This window comes from Grammomys surdaster, unplaced genomic scaffold (assembly GCF_004785775.1).
Source record: "Grammomys surdaster isolate TR1022 unplaced genomic scaffold, NIH_TR_1.0 336, whole genome shotgun sequence".
In the NCBI taxonomy this organism is placed as follows: Eukaryota; Metazoa; Chordata; class Mammalia; order Rodentia; family Muridae; genus Grammomys; species Grammomys surdaster.
In genome coordinates this window covers 544,780-559,064 of record NW_021604755.1, presented here as the reverse complement: position 1 = coordinate 559,064, position 14,285 = coordinate 544,780, and the positions used below count along the sequence as shown (strand labels likewise).

The window sequence follows — 14,285 nt, the reverse complement described above, 5'->3', positions numbered from 1 at the left end:
CAAGCTTTTTCCAGATTTTTTTTGGGGGAGGGCAGGTATTTAATTTCCAGCCATTATGTACCCTGACTCCCCACTTCTCCAAGTTTCTGTCTCTACCCTTCTACTTCTCCCTTTGTGAGTTTGACTCTCCGTAGCTCACGTCAGTGGAGTCCTGCAGTGTTTATCTTTTGGGCTCTGGCTTATTTCACTTAGTATCACGTGCTAATGGATATAAGCTTACATCCATGCTAAGTGTATGGCAGACTTCCTTCCCTTCTTGAGGTTGAACACTATTCCATTGTGCATCTCTCTGTGTATCAGTCGACACCACATCTTGTTCTTCATTCTCCAGCACGGGCACTTGGGCTGAAAACTGGCACTAAGAAGGGTTGCTACTGGATCCTGTGCTTTCTGGATCGTTTGAAATGGTTTGTGAGAAGAGTTTGGGAGACTTTGGACCTGGGAGCTAGAGAAGCTTTAGAAAGATGTAAATAGTTTACTTGGTTATCCTGGGGGAGTTCGGAAGTCCAGCTTACTAACAGAAATGTGAACAGTGGAGGGCTGGGTTGTGAGGTTTCAGTGGAGACTCTGGGGCAGAGGGTTGTAGACCGTTCATGTTACACTTTATCCACACCCTGGGGAGCTGAGTGAGGCTAAACTCAAAAACAATGAGCTGATTTCTTTGGCAGCAGAATTTTGAAGACAACATGGCATTTGAGTTATGGCCTGGTTACTCCTAACATAATTTGCTCAGAACTATAGTGTGTGTGTGTGTGTGTGTGTGTGTGTGTGTGTATGTGTGTGTGTGTGTGTGTGTGTGTGAAAGAAAGAGAGAGAGAAGAGAGAGAGAGAGAAAGAGAGAGAGAGACAGACAGACAGACAGACAGAGACAGAGAGAGACAGAGAGAGACAGAGAGGAGACAGAGACACACACAGAGAGAGAGAGAGAGAGAGAGAGAGAGAGAGAGAGAGAGAGAGAGAGAGAGATTACCGACAAGGAGGTACAGCTAAGTTATCTGTAATTGTTAAAGAGATTAGTATAGTTCTGTACTTTATGTTTGGATAATAGAAATTGCCCCAAGGACAAGACCCCACCCTTCAAGGCCTCAAATTTCAGAAGATGTTAATTCATTTAGAAGAAGACAGCCTGAACTGAAAAGGCCACCAAAGATTCCCTGTTTGGAAACAACTACCAGCTGTCTGAGGGGAAGTGCCTTTGCAGGATCAGCACCCAATATGCACAAGCACCACTGCGGTAGCAACACTAGGAGGCCACACTACATCAGGAATTGACAGCAGAGCTTGGCTATGTCATCAACTGGGGCTGGTTTTACAGGCATGCAAAGGGTCATGGGGGATTCCATGAGAGCCTTGGAAACTACTGAGGCCCAGGCAACATGCAGCTGCATTGGATTTTCCGAGAGGCCACTGTGTGAAGCTTTGAATGGAAAGTTCAAGTTTTGATAGGGACTCCAGGGTGTTTGGCGTACTGGGACCATGAAACATCACTGAGGACAGCTTTGGACTGAAATGGAACTGAAATGTGTGGCCAAGAGAGGCTACACATGCTATGGGTGACAGGACTGGAGGAGCAGGGTTACTGGTTGTCAACTTGAATACGTCTAAAAGTAAATTAAAACCTAAGCCTCTGGACACTTGTGAGGTCTTTTAGCTAATTGGGTCACCTAAGCTAGGAAGACCATCCGTCCTTAAATATGGACCATTTGTGATCAGAAAATCCACCCTAAATCTGGACCACACCTTCTTGAGGCAGTTGTTCAGTCCACAAGGCTGGATGTCTCAACTAGCCTTCAGTATAAGCCAGAATCATAAAGAAGTAGGCTGTAATGCCAGTAAAACCAGAGCAAGGGCAAACAAACAGAAAGCAAAGCGTCCTTCCTTGTCTTCTATATAGGTCTTCTGTTTACAGACAGCCATTACTGGATTAGCTGGACCAGAGCCTGGAAAATGCTCTAATACATCCCACATATATGTGTATGAGTGTGTATATATGATATATATGTATATGGTGTATGTGTATATGTTGTATATGTTAGTGTATGTATATGGAAAGAGAGTCATCCTATTAGCTCTGATCCTCTAGAGAACCCTGACTAATACAGATTAGGGTACCAAGAGTGGAATGTGCCTTCCCACCTTAAGTGATCTGGATTTAAGGTGGGACTTCCTACCTCAGACAATCCAATTAACTAAAAATCCCTCACAGGTGTGGCTAGAGACTTGGGTTTGTTTATTTGCTTTTGTTAATTGTCGATGTAGCCAAGATGATACCCAAGGATAGCCATCACAGCTGCCTATGCCCATTGGTAGTCACATGGTCTCAACAGATGCCAGATATGGGGCTGCAAAGTTCGATATTCGCTCTGCTGAGTTTCAGACTTGCTTTATCCAATATTTCTTTACTGCCATCCTGTCCCTCTCTCTGGGAATGGATATGCTTACCCTATGCCATTGCAAATTAGAAATATACAACTTAAACAACAAAAACAGGGGCTCACAATAAAGGGATTGCCCACATCTTAGAAGAGACTCGAACACTATTGGGACTGTTAAAGACTATGGGGACTTCTGAAGTTGGGGTGAATACATTCTGTTTTATGAGATGACCATGAACCTTTGAGAACCAAGCATGGGGTGTTGTAATTTTAAAGTGATATATTTGGGCATTAAATTGGATGGTCTTCTGCTGGTTACTCTTGCTATTATCCTGATGGAATTTAGGATTATCTAAGAAGAGACAAACCTCTGGGCATGTCTATGAGGATTTTTCAGAGAGGTTTGACTGAGGAGGGAAGACCAATCCTGAATGGAAGCACCACCTTCCACAGGCTGAGGACTCAAGTGGAGTGAATAGGAGAAACAAGCCGTTTATCTCTTCCTGCTTCCTACCTGATGCAACTCAACCGGTCGCCGCACACTCTGGTTGTCATAACTTCTCTGCTATGATGGGCTGTATACTTTGTTAAACTCGGGGCCAAACTAATCCTTACTTTGACAAGCTGTTTTTGTCCAGTATTGGAAAATACTTAATACAGGTGGCTTCAGTGCTACCCACGCTATAACAGGATTCCCAAACATCTCTTTGAGACCCTGTATTTATTTGATTTTAAGGAATTACCTGGAGTGGAGATGCTGGGTAGTAGGGAAAGTCTGTAATATTTTGAGGGAGCATTGTACTATTTCCCACAGCTGCTACACTGTTTTACACCTCCACCAGTGCACACGAGAGTTATACCCATTGTAGCCCACGCACATTGAAGGCTTAGTAGTATTCAAAGGTATGCATACACTCCTTTGTTTTTCTTGTATGAGCTGATTGACTCTGGGTTGTTTCTGTCCTTTGATAACAGTGACTAGAGCTGCTGTGGGAATCGGTGGACACATACCTAAATTCCCGCTTTCAATTGTTTTTCCAGTAATGTATTTTAGATGGGATTGCTGGCTGCATGGTGATTCATATTTAACATTTAGAAACCCGGTCATGCTGCTGAATAGACATGACATAGAGGCTTCCTTCTTGCATCCACTCTCCAGAAAGCCCTTAGAGCCTACCACAGAGGCCAGGCAGCTGACAATGCTCTCCGCTGAGAGCTGCAGAGATAAGCCCAGGGGTGAGGTACTTTCCCAGCAAGGGAGAGTAGCAGGGGAAGAGATTCTCTGTCCTTTGAAGGTGCCAAGCTCCCGTGACCAGTCCGCCCACTCGGGCGGCAATGGGCCAGTGAACTCGAGGTGCCAGGTGCTCAAGACAGGCACAGCCTGTGCAGGGTCGCCTTAGAGTTGGTGCTCGGGGGACACACGGAGCCACCCGCTCTGCATCCCAACACCTCAGCAGGCTCAACTCCAATCGACTTAGGGGCCTGTCCCCAGCGTGGGGAATAGAGAGTGAAAGATGGGGACAGAGGAGAGAGGAAAGTGGGGAAGTAGTGGGCGTAGGAGGGAGGTCACTGAATATGGGCGGGAACATCGGGGCGGGGCGGGGACAGCGTGCTGTGGGCGGAGCTGGCTGGCCCAAGCCTCTGCTCAGTGCATCCGTCCGCCACCGAGGTAGCAGGAACCCAGCTGGGCACGGAAAGACCCTCATAAGACAGAGGGGTTCCTGGCCCTTGCTGCAGAGCTCCGGAGGAGTGTCTGAGATCATCGCCCTGGTCCGAAGGTACCGACGGCCCCGAGACGCTCTGAAAACCACGTGTGGTGGACAGAGCCTAGACTGTCCCCCACTTACAGCCTTAGGTGAATGAAGAGGGTCCCTCGGGACTGCAGCCCCAGCAGCAGAGGACATAGGGTAGTGGGCTGCTTCCTAGAGCTGAGAACAGTTCCAGGAAAGACCAACCAGGCAAGTCCTCCAACTCTCTCTCTCTCTCTATTAGGCGATTCTGGACACTTGCTTTAAATCCTAACTTTGAGCAATGTTGGCAGCATGCTTATATAGGGGTACCCCTCAGAAGGGATGGCCTCTCAGCTCTTCCTTCTGCCTCTTACCTAATAGGAGCAGAGCTGGGGAGGGGGTCGAGGGGCGGGGGGGCAAGCTGGCCAGGAGAGAAGGGCAAAGCCCACGGAAGAACTGTGAGAGGGCACAGGTGGGATGAACCTCCTGGAGTGCAGAGGGACTTCAGCCTTGTCCTCTTGTCCTTGGGCAGCAGGTTTTTGCGGGGAACTTTGGGGGTAACTTGGTAACTTACTTTCTCCCTTTTCCAGGATCTCAGATTGGGCAATCTTCTTTCCTTCTGATATTTAAGGTGTTTTCCAGACCCCGATCCTCTCCCATATCCTGTTCCCTGGTCTGATGCCTTGGGAGAAGTGTAAGGGAAAAGCCAGGAAGGAGATTCACTACTGACAGACCCTCTCACCATCCCTGCTCTTTGGGATGCTGGTCTCTAGTCCAGGATTCCCTCCCTTCCTTGTAGCTGGCCTAGAAACCTGAATACTGACTTGTGTGGTTCTGGGGCATAATGCTGCCTCTCCAACAGCTCTGATCTTTACAGACAATATCGATCTGCCTGGAGGATGTTAAAACCCCACGTGTTTAAGCTATTAACCCAAGGACACACCTCTCACCAAGGGCTTTTGCTCTCAGGTCTCCCTTCTAACCCTCTAGGTTAAGTGACAGATTGTGATTGTGCCCTTTGACTAGGACAAGCCTTGGCACACACTGTGTCAAGCTTATAGACTACAGCAGATTTTGACAGGGGCACAGGAAGCTTGGAGAAGCTCTCCAGTAGCAGGGCTCTGTATAGAGGGCTCTGTGTTCAGGGCTCTATGAATTTCCAGTTGTGTTATGCTGAACCCCAAGACTAGTCCTTTCTTTCCAGCTGTGGGAAGCAGCTATCGTTACCTCAGAATGGGGCTGTCCACAAAGGTGAAGTTCAGGGGTTCAGACAGGGATTGGGGTTTAGGACAGGCTTTCTCTCTGTTTTACATACTCGCAATGTTGGTCTTTGAGGAAGAGCATAGCTTTTTTGGTCTTCATTGGAGTGGAGATAAATGGAGTTGGAGCCTGTCTTCATGGTCCTCCAGCCTTCCCCGGCTGAATGGTATGTGGTTTGTGTTCTCCTGGGTTCTCTCACTGGCCTTTTCTTCCATTCCATTATCTGTGTGTACCGTGAGCAGGTGGCTAATGGGTCTGCACAGGTTTCAGGATGATTTTAGACTCATCCAAGGATTGCTCCAACATGTAGCCAATTGTGCGTGCTTATGTCTTTCAAAGGTTTAAAATGGAACTCAGATACTGGGCCCCTCAGATGCTGGCTGGGAAGATCTGACTCACCGACGAAGAGCCAAGTGCCTGCAGAGAGGCGTCATCAACCTTGCAGACACCAGGGGGACAGCTCCAGGGGTGTACACCTCCCTAGATGGAGACCACTGTGGAGGGTCTGGGTGAGAATACCACAGACACTTTCACTGACTTCTTTTCTGCACATGATGTCTATGAAGCCCAAACCGTCCCTTTACCATTCACTTTCAACTATGGTGACTATGACATCACCTCGGATGATGAGGAAGATGTGACCAACTCTCGAACTTTCTTTGCTGCCAAAATTGTCATTGGCATAGCTTTGGTGGGTATCATGCTGGTGTGTGGCATTGGCAACTTCATCTTTATCACTGCCCTGGCCCGCTACAAAAAGCTTCGCAACCTCACCAACCTGCTTATTGCCAACCTGGCAATTTCGGACTTCCTGGTGGCCATCGTGTGCTGCCCCTTTGAGATGGACTACTATGTGGTACGCCAGCTCTCCTGGGAGCACGGCCATGTCCTGTGTGCCTCTGTCAACTACTTGCGCACTGTCTCCCTCTACGTCTCCACTAATGCCCTACTGGCCATTGCCGTTGACAGGTGAGTACCACGCAGACACAGAGAGACGGGGTGTTGGCTTTGTCCCTTCCTTTCCTATAATCGTGTGCTGATGACATGTGTCTGTATTCCCCATAAATGGGATCCAGGAGAATCAAGAGCACACTGACTGGACATATAGCAGTAGTCAGGGCTGGAGGCAGCCGAAGCCTGAGGTTGGGCAACAGGGAAGTCTTTGATCACTCTCTGTGGATGTTCTCCTAGATGTGCCCGATCGACTTAGACAGGTAGGAGGAAGTGTTACGGGGTAAGACTAAATTATAAGGAGTTACTTCTTGCAGGACCGTGAAAATCTGGAGGGAATTTCCTAACTCATCTAGGCCTTCTCCCAGTACTAATTGACTTTTAAATAAAACTGAAGGAGTTGGTTGGAATAGAAAGGGGAGGGGCAGAAAGAGAGCATGTATTTGCTGACTTTTGTTAACGGTGTCTTAATCTCACCTCACTCCCATCATGCGACAGTACACGACCCGCTCCAGTGACGGGGAGAGAGACTGGGGAGAGTAACCTCTGTGTCTTTAAGTTAGTTAATTAACTTTCCATCCTGACCACAGTTTCTCCTCCTTTCTCTCCTTCCAGTCCTCTCCCAACCCCCATCCACTCCTCCTCCGAAAAGGGGAGGCTGCCCATGGATATCAACCAGCCCTGGCATATCAAGTCTGAGCACCTTTCTTATTCCTAGATGTTTCACTTTGCATACATTTGTGCTAATGAGCCAGGATCGCCATGATTTTAGGGAATCTTTGCAAGCTTCTTTGTGCTTTTGACTCTAAGTACAAAGCACCTTGTTATGGTCTATGAACAGCTTCCCCGAGGGGCTAGTCAGGCTTCCCTTGTACCTTGCCATGAACAATTTGCCATTCTTATCATCCGGAGAGCCTAAAGCACAGGCTCTCCGTGTTCCATGGCCTCGGGGCCCTGGGGTGTTTGACCTGGGCTCAAAGTCAGAGCAAGGGAACAAGTTTGCTGGAATACAGCTGGGGGTAGGATGGCCTGAGAAAGGTCAGCTTCTAAGGAAAGGGACAGCAAAGAGCCTGGCTTTATGACCACTGAGGAGCAGAGCCCCTGCCTCCTTTCCCCAGAGAAGGATGTCAGAGAGTCAGCAGCTGGCAAGACATTGGTCTGACACAGCAGGTATAGTGAAGTTCTCAATACAAGTCACTGACCCTGGGGCATTGGGCCATGTAGTCAAGGAATCTAAATAAGCCTAGCAGAAGATACAGTCAGCCAAGGTACCTGCTTCCCTAGTGACTTTCAGAGCCACCCAGGCCAGACTCCTGCAGCTTAGCCTCTCTCTGACCTCTGAAAATGGAAATGCTGCCTTGTCCCTTAGCCCAGGAACAGGACAAAATATGTGGGCTCCTTTCCTGGGCTTTCAAATTCCTGACCAAGCTTTACTCAGGAGATGCTCTTGGCTATTGGAAATAGGATCAATGGAAGCCTGTCCTGTTCCTGCATGAAATCCGTTCACCACTGATCGGGCAACAACTGTGGGGGAAAGAAGCCAGGATAAGCCGAGGAATACTGGGGTACTGTTAACACAGATACTGATCAACCACCACACAGGACCAGTATCCTCCATACAGTTCAAGTGCACATTACACTTTCACACCAAACTCAGCTGCTTTGAAACATGGTGTATGTCTCTCTGCAAGGTGCAAATGAGACACACAGAGAGTGATGGATCAGGTCATGCTTTGCCCTGGGGAGAGCTGTTGGTGCTCAGAATGGGCTTCTGATTGGAAATTTGCACACAGATGTGAGAGAAAAGACCCAGACCTTCCTTAGTCTTAGGTGACTGACTGCCCCAGCATATTAAGTTTTTTTTTTGTTTAAACTGATATTTGTAATCTTTGCCCCGATGGATTTTATTTTACTGTGTTGCTATCGCCTAACTTCAGTTCTGTGGCCCAGGAGTCATTTATTTTTGTCTCGAGTGCTGTTCAAAACCCAATGACTTTTCAGGTTTGATTTTTCTTAGCTTGAGGCAACTAAGTTTTTACCCAATGTATAGCAAATATGTATGTTGTTGTTAAAATGTCGTTGTTTAATGGCATTTCTGCAGCAATAGTTAGTGCGTGCTTGATTGGCATCTCTTGGTCCCCTCCAAGGTCCATGGGACCTCCCCTGGGTTATCTGCCTCTTTTTGCCACGGGCTTTGAGGGCAGTAAGAGAATCTAATGTCCTGGGTTGCTTTGCTGGGAGAATGCAAGCGTACCTACAATACAAGGTATTTCCTTTTCTATCTTGGTATTTTGAGACTGGGTCTCATTGAAAAGCTCAGGAGGGCTTTGAACTCACAATCCTTCTGCTCCATGCATTTGAATGCTTGGATCACAGGCATGTGCTGCCGTGCCTGGATGGAACAATGAGAGGTCAGAATAAGTACTGAATAAGGAGTGGCTATCATGGTTCTTAAATTAGTATTAAAAGACCATAAGTGACAGCAAACCTGAATAAACAAGTGTGTTTCTAGTGGGTTAAGAGTTGTTTTATGATATGTAAGTCATATTGTAAGGCTAAGAAACAGGCTATGAATTGTGCCTCACAGAACAGTTCTTACTTTCACTGTCCTCCTAGGCATCGAGGCTGGGATGTCTCTCATCCTGGCCCGTCTCTCCATCCTAGAGCATTTGATCAATTGTCCTGGTCACACTCTTCCCTGCAAAGATTTACTTGGCTGTGTAATCCCAGCCTCCTCTACTTTTGGCCATCTGATTTCAATGTCTCTTCGTTCTGCCCAGCTGCCCCTGTCAGATCCACTCTCCCTTTCAGTCACTCAAGCATATGTACATTCTTTCAAAATGAGTGTCTACATAGAATGACTACTCAGTGTCGGGTACTATTCTGAAGGCTGGGGACACAGTGGTAAGCAAAATAAAACATCTGTCTCCTGACGAAGCTATAGCCAAGGGATGAAGAGAGTGCTCTATCAGGAAAAGAACCACCGAAGGTGATTTCAGAAGTGAGAAACACAAAACACAGACACACTAGCAGAAACACCAAAAATGCCTGAGTAGGAGAGCTAGACACGTCAGGAGAGGTGTCTCTAAGTAGACATTTGGATGACCCAGGAGTGACATAGAGGGTTCCTATTGTGGGGACTGAGAGAAAGTGTCTTAAAAGCACAAAAGCCCAGAGGCAGGAGCATGCCTGCTGGGTTTGTGGCTCTAGGAAGGTAAGCGAGGTTGTAAATGAATGGCTCGTCTTGAATGGAACTCTGGTTCCCTCCTGAAATAGCTGATACGTATTCCAAACTTTGCAAGCTGAGGACCAGAGTGAACTGTCCTGTCAAAGGCAGCACATCTGGCTGGGCCACACCTTCTGCCACGCTCAGCTCTAACCGTCCCACTGCATGTCCAGCCTTCAATTGTTTTGCACTATAACTTCTCCAGGCTCAGGCTAAGTAAACACATCTCTGTCCCTTTCCAAAAATGACTAAGGTCTTTCTGACAATGCAAGTTTCTGTTCACCCAGTGTCAACCCACTGACAGGGTAGAGTTCTATTAGTTATTAAAATTAGGTGCCCCAAACTCACTGACAGCAAAACAAGAAAAGACATAGACAAGATCTCTCCAGACAAGGAACTAATGGCGAGATGGTTAAATAGTAAGCAAAGGTTACCTTCTCGGTGAAGGTTGGAGAAGCTCAGTGGGTAAAGGAGGCAGCTCAGAGGAGGGAGAATTTAATGAACATGATCATCAACAAAAGGGAAGAGAGGTCTTCTCAGAGGCAAGGCCAGTGTTTGAGGAAGCCAGGAGGTGAGAATGCTTCCAGCGACTGCAGAACCTTGGGGAAGCATGCGAACCAGGATCAGAGTCTTCAGAAAGTGTTCAAAAAGGATGGGGTCATATTTCAGCAGATATAAAAATCCACCAGAAGAGGACAACCTAAAGGAGTCAGCAAGATGCTGTAGGAAGGTCTCACCTCCACCCCAGCCCTGGGGCAGGGCTTCTCTGCCCCCTCTTTAGTGTGGGAACAGGGCACTGTCCTTGAGGTGTTTGTAACCTGGTCTACTGCTTGTGAAATGCTGGGAGACTCCTCTTCCTCTGGCCTAGGGTGCAGAGGAAAACAGCCAGGGTCTGTGTCCAACGGTACTGAATCATGTCGCCCAGGCTCTGAGAGCACAGATGCCCCTGGTGAGTTCATCAGCTGGGGTTGGCTATCCATGCTCTGAGCAGCCTAGAAGTTGCTACAACTGTTGTCATGGTAGACCTTAGATGGAGTCCCATACTCTGCTGAAGCACCTAGCCCTCGGTTATACAACTGCTGCAAAGCTATCCCTTTGCTGGGGACAGCATTTGCTTCTCCATCAAATGGGCATCTTTTCTCTCTTAGTTGTCAGGAAGGTTGAGATTACCTAAATGAAAGCACGGGCTTACACTGGTAAACGTCTTACTGATATAGAGTCCCAGAGCAAAGGCGGATAGAAATCTCTGGAACAGTTTTCTGCCCTTTGCCTGTTGGTGCGAGTCTCAGTGATGGTCACTGTTGATTGTGGGTGCAATCATTGCCTGGGTGAGGATCTTGGACTGTACAAAAGGACAGTCTGAGCATTGGCATTCATCACTGTACTGGCTGTGGATGGGACAGCTGCTTCGAGTTCCTACTGCCTTGTCTTTCCTGCCATGTCATTTCAAAAACATGACTGCCACCTTAAACTGTGAGGCAGAATAAGCCCCTTCTTCCTTAAGTTGGTTTTGTCAGAGTATTTTAATCATAACTGAGTAGCGCTCTCTCTCTCTCTCTCTCTCTCTCTCTCTCTCTCTCTCTCTCTCTCTCTCTCTCTGTGTGTGTGTGTGTGTGTGCATGTGTGTGTGTATTGATGTGATATGGGTTCAGAGCCTCTGCACGCTAGACCTGTTCTCTCACTGGGCTACACTCCAGCCAGCACTACGCTCCAGCCAGCATCATGGCTGCTATAAAGGGCCCATGCATGTGTGATGCCAACCATGCACATAACCCCATTCCAGTTTTTCAGCACTAAGGAGTTGCCTAGAGTTCCAGGGATGTATGCTGGTGGCCAGCCTGTGGCCATCTGGGGTGTCTGGAGGATAAACATGCCCTATCCAGCTTCTTTGAATTTTGGAGCTCAAGTGAACAGGGGTCTCACACCAGTGATCCTCCAGGTTCACCCAGTGTGCAGTGATTACTTGTGAAGTTAAATCAGAAAAACACAAGAAGGGATCTTTCTTCAGATCAAAATCCCAAGAAAGATGACTTCAAAGGGGTATTTACCAAGGGAACAGAGCTGGTCTGGCTTTCCTTCGGGGCCCTGTCACATTGCCACCCACTCTGCTGGGATCAGCTATAGACACACAAGCGTTTGTCTTCACTGCTGGCCAGTCCTTTCCACTTCACCCCCGTCCTTCTCCCAACCCTGCCAGCTGTGCAGAGCCTTCCCGGAGGCTGGAGCTCTCTGCACAAGTGTGCATGCACTCTGGGAAGGGTGCCATCATACCCTGGGGGTGACTCACGCCCCACAAAGTGCTCTCTGCTTCCTGGACCACTGTGGTAGCACCGTGGCTTCTCTGGAAGAGAACAAAAGGCGCATCTTATATTGCCTGATGCTTTGTGGTTTTAAAAAAAAAAAGCCACGTGCACACTAATTGATTTTCACATCAGCCCTGTGCGATGGAGTCTAAATGCTTTCTGTCAAGGGTCTTGTAGCATACAGCCTTGAGAAAGTTCCTCATCTCTTAACAGCCTGTGTCTCTCCAGGTGGAAAATGAGGTAAATATATTCTTCTTTTCTGTGTGCAGAACAGTGCTTTCTGAAATGTGAAATGAAAACAAAACTTTGGCCCATGCTTCAGTTGGAAAGGATACTTTTTTCCCCATCAACTAGTTTAAGGTGGAATTGTCAGGCTTACTTAACTTTGAACTTAGCAGGCTTTAGAAGACATGATGAACCGGGGCCTGGCCAGTCACCTATGAGAAGTATAATTACCGCATTTAAAAGGAATTTTCACCATTTTCCTCCCAGTATATGTCAGATTTGAAACTTAGCTAGGAACATGGCATCCATTATCGCATCCAATCTTTAAACCATCTAAATACTAGGGCAGATGAGAAAGACGAGATGAGGGAAGGAGTTAAAGGTGGCGCTGAGGTTTGCTTCAGAGCCCTGGCCTGGGCTTCTCCCTCGGGTAACATTCCATATTGCTGGGTAGTGCTCCCAGAGGGAAATTCTCACAGGCAGGTTCCTTCCGCGGCTGACTCCTTTCCTGTTCTTGTCCAGGTATCTGGCCATTGTGCACCCGCTGAGACCGCGGATGAAGTGTCAAACAGCCGCCGGCCTGATCTTCCTGGTGTGGTCTGTGTCCATCCTCATTGCCATCCCAGCCGCCTACTTTACCACTGAGACAGTGTTGGTCATCGTGGAGAGCCAGGAGAAGATCTTCTGCGGCCAGATCTGGCCAGTGGATCAGCAGTTCTACTACAGATCCTACTTCCTTTTGGTCTTTGGCCTCGAGTTCGTGGGCCCTGTAGTTGCCATGACCCTGTGCTATGCCAGGGTGTCCCGGGAGCTCTGGTTCAAGGCGGTGCCCGGCTTTCAGACAGAGCAGATCCGCCGGAGGCTGCGCTGCCGCCGCAGGACAGTGCTGGGGCTCGTGTGCGTCCTCTCTGCCTATGTGCTGTGCTGGGCTCCCTTCTATGGCTTCACTATCGTGCGTGACTTCTTCCCCTCCGTGTTTGTGAAGGAGAAGCACTACCTCACCGCTTTCTATGTGGTGGAGTGTATCGCCATGAGCAACAGCATGATCAATACTCTGTGCTTTGTGACTGTCAGGAATAACACCAGTAAGTACCTCAAGAGGATCCTGCGGCTGCAGTGGAGGGCCCCTCCCAGCGGGAGCAAGGCCAGCGCCGACCTCGACCTCAGGACCACAGGGATGCCTGCCACTGAGGAGGTGGACTGCATCCGACTGAAATAAGCAAAATGGTACCACAGCGCCTGGGTGCACACAGCAGCCATGAACTTGGTTTTCTGTGGAAGGCAGAGGAAAGAGACAACCACTTAGACTCACTATTCAAGGACCACTGAAGTATGGAATTTCTGAAATGGAGATCTGAGATACTGTCACTAGCGGTCAGGGTTCACCGAATATCTCATTTTTGCAAAGAGTGAAAATCCTTTGACAAAGTGAAGTGAGAATTATAGCAAGGAAATATGGTTCAGACTGTGTGGAAAAGGGTATTTTCAGAGAGAAGGCAGAGCAGGCTACGTAGGACTTTCCTGTCTATGCTTAGGGCTCTGTACCAGGGCTCCATGTGGGTCTAGCTCACCTCTGGCAGTACTCTTGGGCTCTACCCAGACATGCTGTAGTCTTCAGAATCTCCACTGAGAGGGGAATCAAATGCGTGAGTGGATACTCCAGGACCTGTGGCTAAGTTCTGAACACCCACCCCCAGCCTATGGTCACCTCTAAGGCTTGGGCTCTGCACACAGACAGTGTGCGTGTAGGGGTGTCTCTCTGGAGCACGAACTTGGAGGAGGAGCCACATGGACTCTGGGTGCCATTTAGATAGGGAATTTGGAATTTGGGGTTCTGAGTCCTAAGTAGAGGGAAGTTTGAGCTGATTCCCCCACTTCATGGTCTACTTACTGTGAAGGGTAGGGAGGAGGTGAGGAAGGAGGATCTGGTGGGACCTCTGATAGCATGTGCATGTTAAAGGATGCTGTTGCTCCATCTCTCAGCTTCTGTGCCCTGGACCACTCATGCTTCTTGAGTCTTCATGCCTTTGTGTTTATGGAGCATAGAACTCTTGAAGGTAAACATAGCACCTTGCTTTCCCATTCCTACTAGCTCTAAAACACAAGGTGTTTTCATCCCAACCAGCCTATTTGATGAGGTTCCCTCACTGGGAAGACTGGGAGAAAGAGTTCTTAGCCACTGGTGCCTGACTTTTGGCTTGGTCATGATCCTGTG

At 48.2% G+C, this 14,285-nt stretch overlaps 1 protein-coding gene across 1 annotated transcript; it reads left to right on the top strand.

The window, feature by feature from the left end:
• The first annotated feature begins 5,767 nt into the window (after positions 1 to 5,767).
• Positions 5,768 to 13,289, top strand: Prokr1 (prokineticin receptor 1). The gene is made up of 2 exons (XM_028778464.1): positions 5,768 to 6,334; positions 12,593 to 13,289. The coding sequence occupies exons 1-2, from the start codon at positions 5,850 to 5,852 to the stop codon at positions 13,287 to 13,289; spliced, it is 1,182 nt and encodes a 393-aa protein (XP_028634297.1). The 5' UTR covers positions 5,768 to 5,849.
• Positions 13,290 to 14,285: the final 996 nt, after the last annotated feature.